The 16,346-nt window shown below is 48.7% G+C and overlaps 1 protein-coding gene across 1 annotated transcript in view; it reads right to left on the bottom strand.

Moving 5' to 3' along the window:
- The window catches only part of ipo4 (importin 4), a 77,360-nt gene that overhangs the window by 26,001 nt on the left and 35,013 nt on the right, over positions 1–16,346 (bottom strand). The window contains exons 11-20 of the mRNA XM_080183410.1: positions 16,099–16,152; positions 14,673–14,782; positions 14,222–14,330; positions 11,325–11,454; positions 9,660–9,773; positions 7,046–7,159; positions 5,661–5,784; positions 5,143–5,254; positions 2,284–2,393; positions 1,106–1,183 (exon numbers count right to left, since the gene is read on the bottom strand). Coding sequence (XP_080039536.1) covers positions 1,106–1,183; positions 2,284–2,393; positions 5,143–5,254; positions 5,661–5,784; positions 7,046–7,159; positions 9,660–9,773; positions 11,325–11,454; positions 14,222–14,330; positions 14,673–14,782; positions 16,099–16,152 — 1,055 coding nt within the window. The remainder of the gene's footprint in view (positions 1–1,105; positions 1,184–2,283; positions 2,394–5,142; positions 5,255–5,660; positions 5,785–7,045; positions 7,160–9,659; positions 9,774–11,324; positions 11,455–14,221; positions 14,331–14,672; positions 14,783–16,098; positions 16,153–16,346) is intronic.

The raw sequence follows: 16,346 nt of genomic DNA, 5'->3' as shown, positions 1-16,346 counted from the left end.
CTGGGATACACTTCATCCAATCCTGGGGATTTATCACCTTAATGCGCTTTTGAGACTTCCAGCACCTCTTTCTCTGTAAGACGTACACTCCTCAAGACATCACTATTTATTTCCCCAAGTTCCCGAACATCCATGTTTTTCTCAACAGTAAATACTGATGAGAAATATTCATTTAGGATCTCACCCATCTCTTGTGGATCTGCACATAGACGACCTTTTTGATCCTCAAGAGGCCCTACTCTCTCCCTTGTTACTCATTTATCCTTTATGTATTTGTAGAAGCTCTTTGAATTCTCCACTGCCAAAACAATCTTGTGTCCCCTTTCTTGCCCTTCTGATTTCTCTCTTAACTCTACTCCTACACGCAGTATACTCTTCAGCAGATTCACTTGATCCCAGCTGCCTATGCATGTCATGTGCCTCCTTCTTCTTGACCAGGGCCTCACTATCCCAAGTCATCCAGGGCTCCCTACTTCTGCCAGCCTTGCCCTTCACTCTAAGAGGAATGTGTTTACCCTGAATCCTGGTTCACACACTTTTGAAAGCCTCCCACTTACCAGGCATCCTTTTGCCTTCCCACAGATTCCCCCTATTAACTTTTGACAGTTCCTGCTCGATACCATCAAAATTGGCCTTGCCGCAATTTAGAATTTTAACTTTTGGGTCAGACCTATCATTCTCCATAGTTATCTTAAAACCAATAGAGTTATGGTCACTGGTCCCAAAGTGAGCCATTACTTCTGTCACTTGCCCTTATTTCCCAAGAGGAGGTCAGGTTTTGCCCCCGCGCCCCCCGCCCCCCAAACAGTCCACACTGCTGTTACTATGCACCAGGAGGGAGTAAATGGGTGAAGTGGTGGACAGGGTGCCAATCGAGCAGGGCTCCTCTGCCTTTGAGCTTTTAGAGTATTGTTGGAGCTGCATCCGTCCAGGTAACTGGTGAGTGTTTCATTACGTGTGCCCTGGTAAGTGATGGACAGGCTTCGGGGGGAGTTGGGAGGTGAGTTACCTGCTACGGGATGCATAACTGCGTGACAGGATGCGAGCAGAACTGTACTGGACACAGCACAGGATCGGGCTGATGGACATGTTTGGATGGTCTTACCCAGTGTTGACAGCAATTTCTCCTAAAGCATCGCAGGCATCCTCCTTCTCATCCAGGTAAGCATTCTCCACACTGAAACTGTTCAGGAGAAAGTGGGGAGTATCAGTCAATAACACACTGAATTAAAACGACACACACAGCCCACCTAGTCAACACTGGCATTTATGCTTCACGTCAGCCAACTCCCAGTTTGTTGGCATAATCTATCATTCCTTTCTACCTCATGCAGCAGGAGACAAAATGTAACATCTCAATGTTTGTAGATGATACCAAGTTGGGTGGGAGGGTGAACTGTGACGAGGATGCAGAGATCCTTCAGCATGATCTGGGCAGGTTGGATGAGTGAGCAGATGCAGTGTAATTTGGATAAGTGTGAGGTTATTCACTTTGGAAGCAAGAGCGAGAAGGCAGATTACTACCCGAATGGCTGTAAACTGGGAGAGGACATTGTGCAGAGGGTCCTGGGTGTCCTTGTGCACCAGTAGCTGAAGGTAAGCATGCAGGTGCAGCAGGGGGTAAAGGCGGCTAGAACCAGAGGGCACAACCTCAGGCTAAGGGGACGATCCTTTAAAACAGAGATGAGGAGGAATTTCTTCGGCCAGAGAGTGGGGAAATCTGTGGAACTCTCTGCCGCAGAGGAGGCCGGGTCATTAAGCGTCTTTAAGACAGAGATAGATAGGCTCCTGATCAATAAGGGGATCAGGGGGAAAAGGCAGGAGAATGGGGATGAGAAAAATATCAGCCATGATTGAATGGTGGAGCAGACTCGATGGGGCGAGTGGCCCGATTCTGCTCCTACATCTTACGGTCTTAACTCTTTGTCTCCATCGTGATTATCATATTTATGGACCATGAGTTTTAGTCCTCCCTCACGGTTATGGTGAATCTGTTTTGCACTTTCTCCAGTTCCGTCACGGCCTTTCTACGGAGGCCACGTGCAAAATAAATTAACAAATACTTTGTTCCTTGCCCATTCTCTCTCTGGTTTCCCTTCATGAAATACAGTGCAGGGCGACTAACGGTGGGGTAATGCCACCCTGACCATTTTATCCCCTCCGCCTGGGTCAAATTTCAGCTCCATTCAAATGGAAGCGAGGGGGAGACCAATTAGAATCAAAACCGTCGCCTGACAATAGAAAGGGACGCAGCAGCGGTTCGGAAAGGCAGCGTCAACCTACCCCGTGATATCAGCATCATCGTCATCCTCCTCCTCTTCCGTAATGGTCTCTTCCTCGTCCAGGTCATCGTCAAGGAGCAGGAAGGTTTTGCTGTCGTTGTCATAGTGAGCCTGCAGAGAAACAACAGCAGGGAGTCATAGAAACAGAGAGATCCTGTGTATGTGTAGCCCTATTTGCTTCAGGCGATGGAGAGAATAAAAGAGACAGAGTACAGGAATGAGATAGAGAATCTGGTGAACGGGTACGGTGACCATAATCTCTCCCTCAATGTCAACAAAATGAAAGAGATTGTCATCAACTTCAGGAAGTGTAAAGGAGAACATGCCCCTGTCTACATCAACGGGACAAAATAGAAAGGGTCGAGAGCTGTCCAGATTACCAACAACCCCACCCGTTAGTGGGTGTATAAGATGTTGAGAGGTATTGATCGGGTGGATTCTCAGAGGCTATTTCCCAGGGCTGAAACGGCTGCCACAAGAGGACACAGGTTTAAGGTGCTGGGGAGTAGGTACAGAGGAGATATCAGGGGTAAGTTTTTCACTCAGTGGGTGAGTGGAATCAGCTGCCAGCGCTGGTGGTGGAGGCAAATTCGATAGGGTCTTTTAAGAGACTTCTGGATGAGTACATGGGACTTAGTAGGATTGAGGGTTATAGGTAAGCCTGGTAGGTAGAGATGTGTTTGGTGCAACTTTTGGCCAAAGGGCCTGTTTGTGCTGTAGTTTTTCTATGTTCTGTGTCCTGGTCCCCCCATAGTTGAGAAAGCCCCACCAACACCTCTACTTTCTCAGAAGACTGAGGAAATTTGGCATGTCAGCTACAATTCTCACCAACTATTACAGATGCCCCATAGAAAGCATTCTTTCTGGTTGTATCACAGCTTGGTATGGGCTCCTGCTCTGCCCAAGACCGTAAGGAACTACAAAAGGTCATCAATGTAGCCCCAATCCATCACGCAAACCAGCCTCCCATCCACTGACTCCCATCTACACTTCCCGCTGCCTCAGCAAAGCAGCCAGCATAATTAAGGACACCCCCACGCACCCCGGACATTCTCTCTTCCACCTTTTTTGGTTGGGAAAAAGGTACAAATATTTAAGGTGACATACCGACCGACTCAAGAACAGCTTCTTCCCTGCTGCTGTCAGACTTTTGAATGGTCTTACCCTGCATTAAGTAGATCTTTAAGGATATTAATAAACTAGAAAGAGTGCAGAAAAGATTTACTAGGATGCTACTAGGACTTAGTTTGAGTTAAAAGGAGAGGCTGGATAGACTGGGACTTTTTTCTCTGGAGCGTAGGAGGCTGAGGGGTGATCTTATAGCGGTCTATAAAATAATGAGGGGCACAGATCAGCTAGATAGTCAATATCTTTTCCCCAAAGGTAGAGGAGTCTAAAACTAGAGGGCACAGGTTTAAGGTGAGAGCGGAGAGATACAAAAGGATCCAGAGGGGCAATTTTTTCACACAGAGGGTGGTGAGTGTCTGGAATGAGCTGCCAGAGGTAGTAGTAGAGGCGGGTACAATTTTGTCTTCCAAAAAGCATTTAGACAATTACATGGGTAAGATGGGTGTAGAGGGATATGGGCCAAATACGGGCAACTGGGATTAGCTTAGCGGTTTAAAAAAAAAGGTGGCATGGACAAGTTGGGCTGAAGGGTCTGTTTCCATGCTGTAAACCTCTGTGCCTTTCTCTACACCCTAGCTATGACTGTAACACTACATTCTGCACTCTCTCTTTTCCTTCTCTATGAACGGTGTGCTCTGTCTACATAGTGCACAAGAAATAGTACTTTTTCACTGTATGTTAATACATGCGATAATAATAAATCAAATCAAAAGCCTTTATTTTCAGATATTTCTGCCGATGCCTTTGCTAAGATTAAAAATTAACTGCATTCCTAAAAGGTACACAATACAGGCAAACAAGTCTTTCATAATCACAGCTGCAAGGATTGTTTCTCTTAGACAGAAACGGACAGTGAAAAACATTTCCAATGAAGAATAAGGACTGAAATATAGTTTGGATTTTAATTTGTGTATTTTCGGTTTTTCAGAGATCCAGTTCATAGTGTGTTCCAAGTTCAGTACAGGGATTGGCTTGCTCAGAAACCACTCTCCAAGTTCCCTTTTTCTATACGCTTCTGTCATGTTAATCTTTTAAGTTCTGTTCAATAAAGAAAACCATTTTAAAACTGTCGTCTATTCAAAGGAATAACTGGATCCAACAGAAATGAAAAGCAGGAGAAGGAGGCCATTTGGCCTTTCAAGCCTGGTCCGCCATTCATTCTGATCATCAAATTCAATATCCTGATTCCCCCTACCCCCAAATCCCTTGATCCCTTTAGCCCCAAAAGCGAGATCCAGAAATCACACGTTTTAGCCTCAACTGCTTTCTGTGGGAGTGAATTCCACACATTCACCACCCTCTGGGTGTAGAAATGTCTCCTCACCACAGTTCATTTTAGACATCCTGTCCCAATTCCCTGGTTATCTGGACTGTATCTTGTTTTGGCCTCAGTTGCTTTCTGTGGGAGTGAATTCCACATGTTCACCACCCTGTGGGTGAAGAAATTTCTCCCCACCTCAGTCCTATGAGGTTTACCCCTTATTCTCAAACTATGAGCCCGTAGTTGTGAACTGAGGTTCCTGGCACTATGAGGCAGCTTCTGCCAGGAGGGAAATGGAGAGGCTAGAGCATAAGATGTGCTTTTAAAATGATTGCAGAGAGAGTCAGAAGGCTAAAGTGAAGATTTCAAAATGCACGAAATCCTGTTTTAGGCCGGATAATGTCATAAGGATTGCTCTCTGCTCCCCAAATGCCGTGTCCAAGTAAATCCCCACGTGCAAGAAGCTCCTACCGTCACTCCTTCTGTCGATTTGATGGACAGCAGCATCACAGTGGTCATCTTCTCAAGGTGAGGTGCCATGCTCGAACCCATCACCACTGACAAGGCAGCAAACAGACTGTACCTGCAATCAGAAACGGAGTCAAAGGCCTTGGCTTGAGGGACATGGCAGACTGACAAGAGTAACCCCAGTCATAGCAGGAGACATGGGGTGGCACAGTGGTTAGCTCTGCAAGGAACTACAAAAGGGTCTCCCTCAGTGTTACCCGAACAGGCGAGTGTGGCAACTAGGAGATTTTCACAGTAGCTTCATTGCAGTGTTAACGTAAACCTACTTGTGGTACTAATCGATAAACTTTAAAACTTTAAACACGAGCGGTTCGGCAGCAGAAGGGATAAGGGAGAGACAGAGGCAGGGGCAAATAGGGAAGTGGAAGGAGCAACAAGCCTGCGCTGGAAATTCTCCGGGCACTCACAGCGGGGAGGCGACTATCCTGAAACTGGTGCTGACGACCAAAGGAAAGACTTACGTGCACCTCCTCAAATCAGGGTCATCTACGTGGTCAATGAGATTCAGACCAAGTTGGCAGCATTCTTCAGAAAGTGGCAGGAAGACATCTTTCCCAATCGTTCGAGCAAGCACTCCTAAGGTTTCTGTCATTGGGAATAACCGTTAAAAGCTTTTCAATCCCGTCTCTCATCTATATTTCAAGCATGTCTTTCAAAGAACAATTTAAAAAATGAAGTTAGATACAGAGTAAAGCTCCCTCTACCGTGACACAATTGAATTTGAAAGCTGCAGTGCAGTTAACCCTGGGTTTGGTGCATAGAGAGAAGCACTAAGGCAGCCCCAATAAGAGTTTAGTGTAACATCGGAAAGGAACTGTCTTTTATGGCCTCAACTTTGCGCAATCAATAAAGTAAAAGTTAGTGGTCAAACTGCATGCAAGCCACAACAGAAACCACCAGACAATTATACATTAAAAAATTGTTGTGAATTAAGGTAGAAATATTAGAATGCCAAAAAAGGACACAACTCTATATGAGGCAAAACGGGCCAAAGCATAATGTCTCATCCCTGAAGATTACTCTCTCGGCGCTCCCTCGGCACCGACCCTCCCCACAGGGCGGCGCTCCCTCGGCACCGACCCTCCCCACAGGGCGGCGCTCCCTTGGCACCGACCCTCCCCACCGTGCGGCGCTCCCTCGGCACCGACCCTCCCCACAGGGCGGCGCTCCCTCGGCACCGACCCTCCCCACAGGGCGGCGCTCCCTCGGCACCGACCCTCCCCACCGTGCGGCGCTCCCTTGGCACCGACCCTCCCCACCGTGCGGCGCTCCCTCGGCACCAACCCTCCCCACAGGGCGGCGCTCCCTCGGCACCAACCCTCCCCACAGGGCGGCGCTCCCTCGGCACCAACCCTCCCCACAGGGCGGCGCTCCCTTGGCACCGACCCTCCCCACCGTGCGGCGCTCCCTCGGCACCGACCCTCCCCACCGTGCGGCGGTCCCACGGCACCGACCCTCCCCACAGGGCGGCGCTCCCTTGGCACTGACCCTCCCCACCGTGCGGCGCTCCCTCGGCACCGACCCTCCCCACAGGGCGGCGCTCCCTCGGCACCGACCCTCCCCACAGGGCGGCGCTCCCTCAGCACCGACCTTCCCCACAGGGCGGCGCTCCCTCAGCACCGACCCTCCCCACAGGGCGGCGCTCCCACGGCACTGACCCTCCCCACCGTGCGGCGCTCCCACGGCACTGACCCTCCGACAGAGCAACATTTCCTCAGCGATGGGCCCAATTTGAGTGGTTCATATTTCTGGAGTGTGTACAGCTCTGTGACCAACCATGAACCATAATCTCACACTCCCTCCTCCCCTTGGCGCGCCCCCAACCCCAAGCGAAGCGAAGCCTCACCGAGCGACTGGATCTGAACCTGACGCAGCTCCTCGCTCGTGTTCAGCAAGTATCCTTTCAGCTGTACAATCACTGCTTCGAAGTACGGGAGTAGGGCCTCCTTGGCAGCGCTCGCTGAGACATTTCAGAGGGGAACAAATCGACAAGGTGTTAGCAGAAACATAGAATCACACAGGGTAGAGAAGCCCCTTTGGCCCATCGAGTCCGCACTGACATTACTGAAATACCTGAACTCTCACCTGATCCAATTTCCCAGCACATAGCCCTGGAATTATGGCGTGCCAAGTGCTCATCCAGATACTTTTTAAAGGATGTGAGGCATCCCGTCTCCACCACCCTGCCAGGCAGCGTGTTCCAGACCCTCACCACCCTCTGGGGAAAAAAGCTTTTCCTCACATCCCCCTAAAACCTCCCATCCCTCATCTTGAAACTATGTCCTCTCGTGACTGACCCTTCATAGAATCCCCACAGTAAAAAAGGCCATTCAGCCCACTGAGTTTGCATCAACCACAATCCCACACAGGCTCTATACCCATAACCCCACATATTTACCCTACTAATCTACTGTCACTAGGGACAATTTAACATGGCCAATCCCCCTAACCTACACATCTTTGGACTGTGGGAGGAAACTGGAGCATCCAGAGGAAACCCACGCTGACAAGGGGATAATGTGCAAACTTGAATGCCTCGGAAAAGCAGCCGGCGTGATTAAGGAACCCTCCACGCACCCCGGGCATTCTCTCTTTCACCCTCGGGAAAAAGACACAAAAGCCTGAGGTCCCGTACCGACCGACTCAAGAACAGCTTCCTCCCTGATGCTGTCAGACTTTTGAATGGACCTACCTCGCATTAAGTTGATCTTTCTCTACACCCTCGCTGTGACTGTAACACTACATTCTGCACCCTCTCCTTTCCTTCACTATGAACGGTATGCTTTGTCTGTATAGCATGCAAGAAACAATACTCTTCACGGTATGGTAATACATGTGACAATAATAAATCTTCAGCTAAGGGGAACAGCTGCTCCCTGTCCACCATGTCCATGCCCTTCATAATCTTGTGATCAGGTTGTCCCTCAGTCTTCCCTGCTCCAAAAGAAACAGCTCAAATCTCCCCAACCTTCATAACTTAAATGTCCCATCTCAGGCTGCATCCTGAGCACCACGGTGGCACAGTGGGTTTGGTTTGATTTATTATTGTCACGTGTATTAACAGTCAGTGAAAAGTATTGTTTCTTGTGCGCCATACAAAGCATACCGTTCACAGAGAAGGAAAGGAGAGGGTGCAGAATGTAGTGTTACAGTCACAGCGAGGGTGTAGCGAAAGATCAGCTTAGTGCAAGGTAGGTCCATTCAAAAGTCTGACAGCAGCAGGGAAGAAGCTGTTCTTGAGTCGGTCGGTACGTGACCTCAGACTTTTGTACCTTTTTCCCAATGGAAGAAGGTGGAAGAATGTCCGGAGTGCGTGGGGTCCTTAATTATGCTGGCTGCTTTTGTTCGGGTCCAGCCTCTAGTGGAGGTGGCATGTTCTCCCAGTGTCTGCATCTGTTTCCTCCCATTATCCAAAGATGTGGATGTTAGGTGGATTGGACAGGCTAAATTGCCCCTTGGTGTCCAAAGCGATTGGTGGTGTAAATGCGAGGGGTTATAGATAGTTGAAGAGCCAGTGTAGACTTGATGGGCCAAATGGCCTCCTTATGCACTGTAGGGATGTTTCTATGAATCTCCTCTGCACCCATTCCAGTGCAATCACACCCTCACATCTGCAGTGACATAGGGGCTGCGACAAAATCGTTTTCAACATCATGAATGGCTTTATTTATTCACAGAATCCCCACAGTGCAGAAGGAGCCTGCACTGACCACAACCCCATCCAGGCCCAATCCCCAATCTTGCTAATCCCCTGACACTAGTGTCAATTTAGCATGGCCAATCCACCCTAACCTACACATCTTTGGACACTAAGGGACAATTTAGCACGGCCAATCCACCCTAACCTACACATCTTTGGACACTAAGGGACAATTTAGCATGGCCAATCCACCCTAACCCACATATCTTTGGACACTAAGGGACAATTTGGCGTGGCCAATCCACCCTAACCGGCGCATCTTCAGACCGTGGGAGGAAACTGGAGCACCCGGAGGAAACCCACGCAGGCACGGAGAGAACGTGCAGACTCCACACAGACAGTGACCCGAGCCGGGAATCAAACCCAGGTCCCTGGCGCTGCGAGACAGTAATGCTAACCACCGAGCCACCCATAGAGTAAACTAGAGTAAAGTGTTCTGAGTGGTGAGGGACAGTAACCAGATTGATATATAACCCAGAGGCTGGATGATGAGCCCATCTTTGGAGGCAGAGAGTTGTTGTAATCTGGAACAGGCTATCCGAAAGGAAGCTGGAGACATTCCAATAGTAAGGCTCAAAAGGAAATTGGATAAATGCTTAATCAGAACATACTTGCAACAGGGCTCCGAGGCAAGAGCCAGCAGAGAGGATTATTTACCACAAAGAGTCGCCACAGACTCCATGGGCCAAGTGACCTCCTGCTGGGCTTTGTGATCTGCTGAAGGGCTGTTTGGACCTGGGTGCACGCAATCCTTACTCACCGATCGCACCGATTGCGCTGACGGCCAGCTCCTTCTCACGGTTACTACTGGACGAGCACAGTGCTGTCAGCATCCTGTCCATCAGAGTGGGCAGATATGGTTCAATCTTCTTCCCTGTACAACAAAGCAAAAAGGCAGTTCAATCTTGGCTCAGGTCACACCCACAGCACCCATCATCCTCAAATCTCTGCTCAAGTCACATCCGGAGCTCCAACCACCTGTCAAAATTTCCAATCAGGTCGAATCCAGAGCGCCGACCGTCCGTTAAAACATCTGGAGCGCCGACCGTCCGTTAAAACATCTCGAGCGCCGACCGTCCGTTAAAACATCTGGAGCGCCGACCGTCCGTTAAAACATCTGGAGCGCCGACCGTCCGTTAAAACATCTCGAGCGCCGACCGTCCGTTAAAACATCTCGAGCGCCGACCGTCCGTTAAAACATCTCGAGCGCCGACCGTCCGTTAAAACATCTCGAGCGCCGACCGTCCGTTAAAACATCTCGAGCGCTGACCGTCCGTTAAAACATCTCGAGCGCTGACCGTCCGTTAAAACATCTCGAGCGCCGACCGTCCGTTAAAACATCTCGAGCGCCGACCGTCCGTTAAAACATCTCGAGCGCTGACTGTCCGTTAAAACATCTCGAGCGCCGACCGTCCGTTAAAACATCTCGAGCGCTGACCGTCCGTTAAAACATCTCGAGCGCTGACCGTCCGTTAAAACATCTCGAGCGCTGACCGTCCGTTAAAACATCTCGAGCGCTGACCGTCCGTTAAAACATCTCGAGCGCTGACTGTCCGTTAAAACATCTCGAGCGCTGACCGTCCGTTAAAACATCTCGAGCGCCGACCGTCCGTTAAAACATCTCGAGCGCCGACCGTCCGTTAAAACATCTCGAGCGCTGACCGTCCGTTAAAACATCTCGAGTGCTGACCGTCCGTTAAAACATCTCGAGCGCTGACTGTCCGTTAAAACATCTGGAGCACTAGCCATTTGTTGAATCTCCTCAGGCCACATCTGGGGCACAGACCATCTGTTAAATCTCAGTCAAGCCACATTTGGAGCAATAACCATCCGATAAATCTCCAGTCAGATCACATCTGAAACACGGGCTATGTTAAGTTTCTGGTCAGTGAATGAGTACTTACGGGGGAGAAGTGTTATTGGCTGTCAGAGTGGTGGGAATCAGATTCATTGAGGCATTGGGAGTGTATAGTGCACACACAAGTCTTCAGCTGAGTGGGAAGTGAGGTGAGGTGGAGATAGTTGACGTTACAAAACTAATGGGGTTTTACCATCCAGCTTCGGGGATGCAGTGGCTTAATGGTGTTGTCAGTAGACTAGTAACCCAGAGACCCAGATCATGCTCTGGGGACCTGGGTTCAAACCCCATCACGGCAAGTGGTGGGATTTGAATTTAGAAGGAATAGAAATCTGGAATTAAAACTCGAGGGGCCAGATAGCTCACTCCTGCTCCTAGTTCTTATACGATCCACACAGAAGTTGCAATGATCAGTTCAAAGGAAGCCAACTATTTGCTTCTAGCCTGAAGTTGGCAGTGGGGAAAAACTGAAAACAACTTGTTTTCCGACTTATACAAAGGTGACCAAAAATTCCTGCAGATTTTCAAACGGGGGCCCGCTCAAAAATGTATCATGTGTTACCTTACCCAGATTCTCCACAAAGTTCTCCAGTGCGTAATAAGCCTTGGTGAGATGGCCACCCTTCGAGTTGTCGATTGTGCCTAGGTAGTTCAGGAGAAGCGGCATGATCTCGTCAGAATACTTACTAATATCGGGCTGTGGGGGCAGGAGGAAGAGACAAAGGGGGGAAAAAGACATGAAATAAAGCATCGAAACACACCTCAAGAAAACAATGTCCGGCACCACAGCAAGAACAAAGAAAATTCCAGCACAGGAACAGGCCCTTCGGCCCTTCAAGCCTGCACCGACCATGCTGCCTGACTTAACTAAAACCCCCTACCCTTCCGGGGACCATATCTCTCCATTCCCATCCTATTCATGGATTTGTCAAGATGCCTCTTAGAAGTCACTGTAATATCTGCTTCCACTGCCTCCTCTGACAGTGAGTTCCAGGCACCCACCACCCTCTGTGTAAAAAAAAAATCTGCCTCGTACATCTCCTTTAAACCTTGCCCCTCGCACCTTAAACCTGTGCCCCCCCAGTAATTGACTCTTCCACCCTGGGGAAAAAGTTTCTGACTATCCACTCTGTCCACGCCCCTTAATCTTATAGACTTCCATCACATCTCCCCTCAACTTCCCGTTGCTCCAGTGAGAACAAACCAAGTTTCTCCAACCTCTTCTCATAGCTAGTGCCCTCCATACCACACAACATCTTGGTAAATCTTTTCTGTAACCCTCTCCAAAGCCTCCACATCCTTCTGGTAGTGTGGGTGACCCAGAATCGAACACTATATTTCCAAGTGCAGCCTCACTAAGGTTCTATAAAGCTGCAACATGACTTGCTAATTTTTAAACTCAATGCCCTGACCAATGAAGGCAAGCATGCCGTATGCCTTCTTGACTACCTTCTCCACCTGCATTGCCACTTTCAGTGACCTATGTATTTGTATACCCAGATCCCTCTGCCTATCAATACTCTTAAGGGTTCTGCCATTTACTGTATATTTCCTATCTGTATTTGACCCTCCAAAATGCATTCCCTCACATTTGTCCGGATTAAACTCCATCTGCCATCTCTCCGCCCAAGTCTCCAACTGATCTATATCCTCTGATTGTCCTCATCACTATCCGCAAATCCACCAACCTTTGTGTCTTCCTCAAACTTACTAATCAATCCAGTTACATTTTCCTCCAAATCATTTATATATATTACAAACAGCAAAGGTCCCAGCACTGATCCCTGAGGAACCCCACTTGTCACAGCCCTCCATTCAGAAACACACCCTTCCACTGCCACCCTCTGTTTTCTTTGACCAAGCCAGTTTTGTATCCACCCTGCCAGTTCACCTCTGATCCCGTGCGACTTCACCTTCTGCACCAGTCTGCCATGAGGGACCTTGTCAAAGGCCTTACTCAAGTCCATGGAGACAATAACCACTCTCCTATCCTCATCAATCATCTTCGTCAACTTCCTCTAAAAACTCAATCAAGTCTGTGAGACACAACCTCTCCTTCACAAAACCACGTCGCCTCTCAGAATTATATGCACTTATTTCCAAGTGGGAATAATTCTGTCCTTCCCCTTTGTCCTCTCTTTCCGTCACCACCTGGGAGAGACCATGAGCACAGAGTAAAAAGCCCCCAGACCCAACAGGATTATAACGAACATTGTAAAATTCCTCTTGGACCCCCCCACCTCAAGGTGATCAGAACTTGCCCAGGGTATCATACGGACCAAGTGTTTCTGCTGAAGATGTTTGGCTTTCTCTATGACACCAATGCTGTCCCAGTCAGGGACCATTCCAGCTCCCTCTCAAAGGTGCACACTATTCAGATACTCCAATGGACTGGAAGCAGAGATGTGTGGTCAGTCCCCCAGGACAAATGAGCTGTCTGCGCAGCTTAATTCATCTATTTCCAGTGCTAACGTTTCGAGCCTTCAGTATTAAACAATGATTCATGGATGGAATTAGATTTCATTTGATTATTTCTGTTGCTCAGTTTGTTATTTGGCTCGCTTTGTCTTTTGCTGGTTCATTTTTAGATTGGAGCCAGATTTTGTGACTAATAAATAAATAAGGTATCTGTATTTGTCCAGGCACCCCTTAAAAGTCACTATCACACTGCTTCCACTACCTCCTGTGGCAACGAGTTCCAGGCACTCACCACCCTCTGAGTAAAACAAAACTCCGTTAAACCTTGCCCCTCACACCTTAAGCCGATGGTGCCTAGTAATTGACTATTTATTTCTTAGTCACAAGTAAGCTTACATTAACACTGCAATGAAGTTACTGAGAAAATCCCCTAGTCGTCACACTCTGGTGCCTGTCCAGGTACACTGAGGGAGAATTTAGTTAGCATGGCCAATGCACCCTAACCAGCACGTCTTTCAGACTGTGGGAGGAAACCGAAGCACCCGGAGGAAATCCACGCTGACATGGGGAGAATGTGCAGCCTCGCACAGACAGTGACCCAAGCCAGGATTCGAACCCAGGTCCTGGCACTGTGAGGCAGCAGTGCTAACCCACTATAAAGCTGTGGGAAAAAGCTCCTGACTATCCACTCTGTCCATGCCCTTCATAATCTTGACTCTAGATAAACATGCAGATTTTGCAAATGGACAAAAGGCGATCTTTTCAGAAAACTCAAGGACGAGCGACAGAACGGCAAGAGGCCCATGAACAGGATAAGCAAAAGGAAGCAGGAGAAATGGAGAGTGCGAGAGCACGGCTAACATTCGGTTGAGTGAGCAGAGGAATCACAAGATGATAGACTAAAATAAAAGAGGTTTTAAAAAAAAAACTCACTCACCCAACTGAAACACCCAAGTGAGGGGGAAACAGGAAAGGCAAAACAAAATGACCAGGAACGTTCTGTAACTGACTGAATGTGCAATGAAATTTATAACACTTTTCCCTACCTGCAGGAACTCAGAGAATTGTCCAAGGGCAAAGAGTGCTGCGTTTCGGACCACCTGATTCTGATCTGTGAGGGCCTGACACATGCAGTGCAGCATGGCGTGTAGATGTCTGCAAGGCAAAGTATTGACAAATTACCATTCATACAAACTTAGGCACTCAATCTGCTTCATGTACAGTCTGTGCCACTAAATCCGACACTGCGGTCCGTATCCCTATTACAGTCCGTACTGATGAGTGTTTACGCTGCGGTCTGTATCCCTATTACAGCGCATATTGACGGGTGTTTACGCTGCGGTCTGTATCCCTATTACAGCGCATACTGATGGGTGTTTACACTGCAGTCTGTATCCCTATTACAGCGTGTACTGACGGGTGTTTACACTGCGGTCTCTATCCCTACTACAGTGCGTACTGACGGGTGTCTGTATCTGTAAAATTGGACAAACTTACTTCTGGCGAATGTGGTCTGCACAGCCCTCTGCCAAAACAGCCATACTCATCAGGCCTGCCTTCCTTTCATACGGATTATCACTCCTCAGTGCTGGCTCCATCAAAGGAGTCTATCAGAGAGAGAAACATTGAACCAGATCAGGTTAGGACCGACTGGCGTTGGGGATACAGATGTTCCAGCAAAATCTCCTGCACATGGGGGTAAATTCCAGCCGGAAGTTACACCTCTCCTCCAGGGCTAATTGGGGCAAACTGCTCTGTGTCAGCTCTCGCCCGATAATGATCCCTGGACTACAGCGCGGTGCCATCAGCCCTATGGTATCTCACTCAAGGAAGAGATCATGCTTCCCAGGTCCACATTCATTGTTTTAAACCCAGCAGTCACCGCAGAGTACAACAGTCCCTTGCCCAAAACCACAAACACTTGAGAATTTCTCTCACACGAAGAACACTCAGCAGGTCTGACAGCATCCGTGGGGACAGAATAAAGGCAACATTTTGCAAGTGTTGGACCCTGCGTTTTGATTTGATTTATTATTGTCACATGTATTGGGATACAGGGAAAAGTATTGTTTCTTGCGCGCTATACAGGCAAAGCATACCGTTCATAGAGAAGGAAAGGAGAGGGTGCAGAATGTAGTGTTACAGTCACAGCGAGGGTGTAGAGAAAGATCAACTTAATGCGAGGTAGGTCCATTCAAAAGTCTGACAGCAGCAGGGAAGAAGCTGTTCTTGAGTCCTGCTCTGTCCAAGACCACAAGGAACTACAAAAGGGTGGTGAATGTAGCTCAATCCATCACACAAACCAGCCTCCCATCCATTGGCTCTGTCTACACTTCCCACTGCCTCGGGAAAAGCAGCCGGTATAATTAAGGGCCCCCCCCCCACACACACCCCGGACATTCTCTCTTCCACCTTCTTCCGTCGGGAAAAAGATACAAAAGTCTGAGGTCCCGTACCGACCGACTCAAGAACAGCTTCTTCCCTGCTGCTGTCAGACTTTTGAATGCAAGAAACAATACTTTTCACTGTATCCCAATAAATGTGGCAATAATAAATCCAATCAAAGAACAAAGAAAATTCCAGCACAGGAACAGGCCCTTCGGCCCCTCCAGGCCTGCACCGACCATGCTGCCCCGACTGAACGAAAACCCCCTACCCTTCCGGGGACCATATCCCTCTATTCCCATCCTATTCATGGATTTGTCCAGACGCCCCTTAAAACTCACTATCGTATCCGCTTCCACTCCCTGCCCCCAGGCACCCATTCACTTCTGGGTCATCTTCTCTTTGCGGACCCCTGACTCCTACACGATTGTGTCAATCCTTTGAGCTTTGGGCAGTTCTGTCGCTATTGCAGGGCGTGTGAGTCAAGCAGCTTTCTGCAATCCCCTGGCCCACATACCACGGTCGCGTTTCAACTCACCAGCTGGGAAAAGAGTTTCTCTGGAGGCAGATGGAGAGCTAACGTGTCGATCACCTACGAGAGACAGACAGAGAGGAGACAGATATTTCAGACTGCTGTCCAAATCCAAATTCACCAGGGTTCCCTCCCTCAGAGACGATGGAGCTGGGATGTTAGGATGCCTTTGTAGATAACTTCAAGGGTGAGCACATTCAGACACCACGCTCAGAGGTACAGCTGTGCCTGTTTAAACACCAGCCACAGACACG

Source organism: Carcharhinus amblyrhynchos, unplaced genomic scaffold (genome assembly GCF_965287045.1).
Source record: "Carcharhinus amblyrhynchos unplaced genomic scaffold, sCarAmb.v2.hapA chromosome_280, whole genome shotgun sequence".
Lineage (NCBI taxonomy): Eukaryota > Metazoa > Chordata > Chondrichthyes > Carcharhiniformes > Carcharhinidae > Carcharhinus > Carcharhinus amblyrhynchos.
Note: the sequence above shows the minus strand (reverse complement) of the source record. Positions and strands in the feature narration are given on the sequence as shown.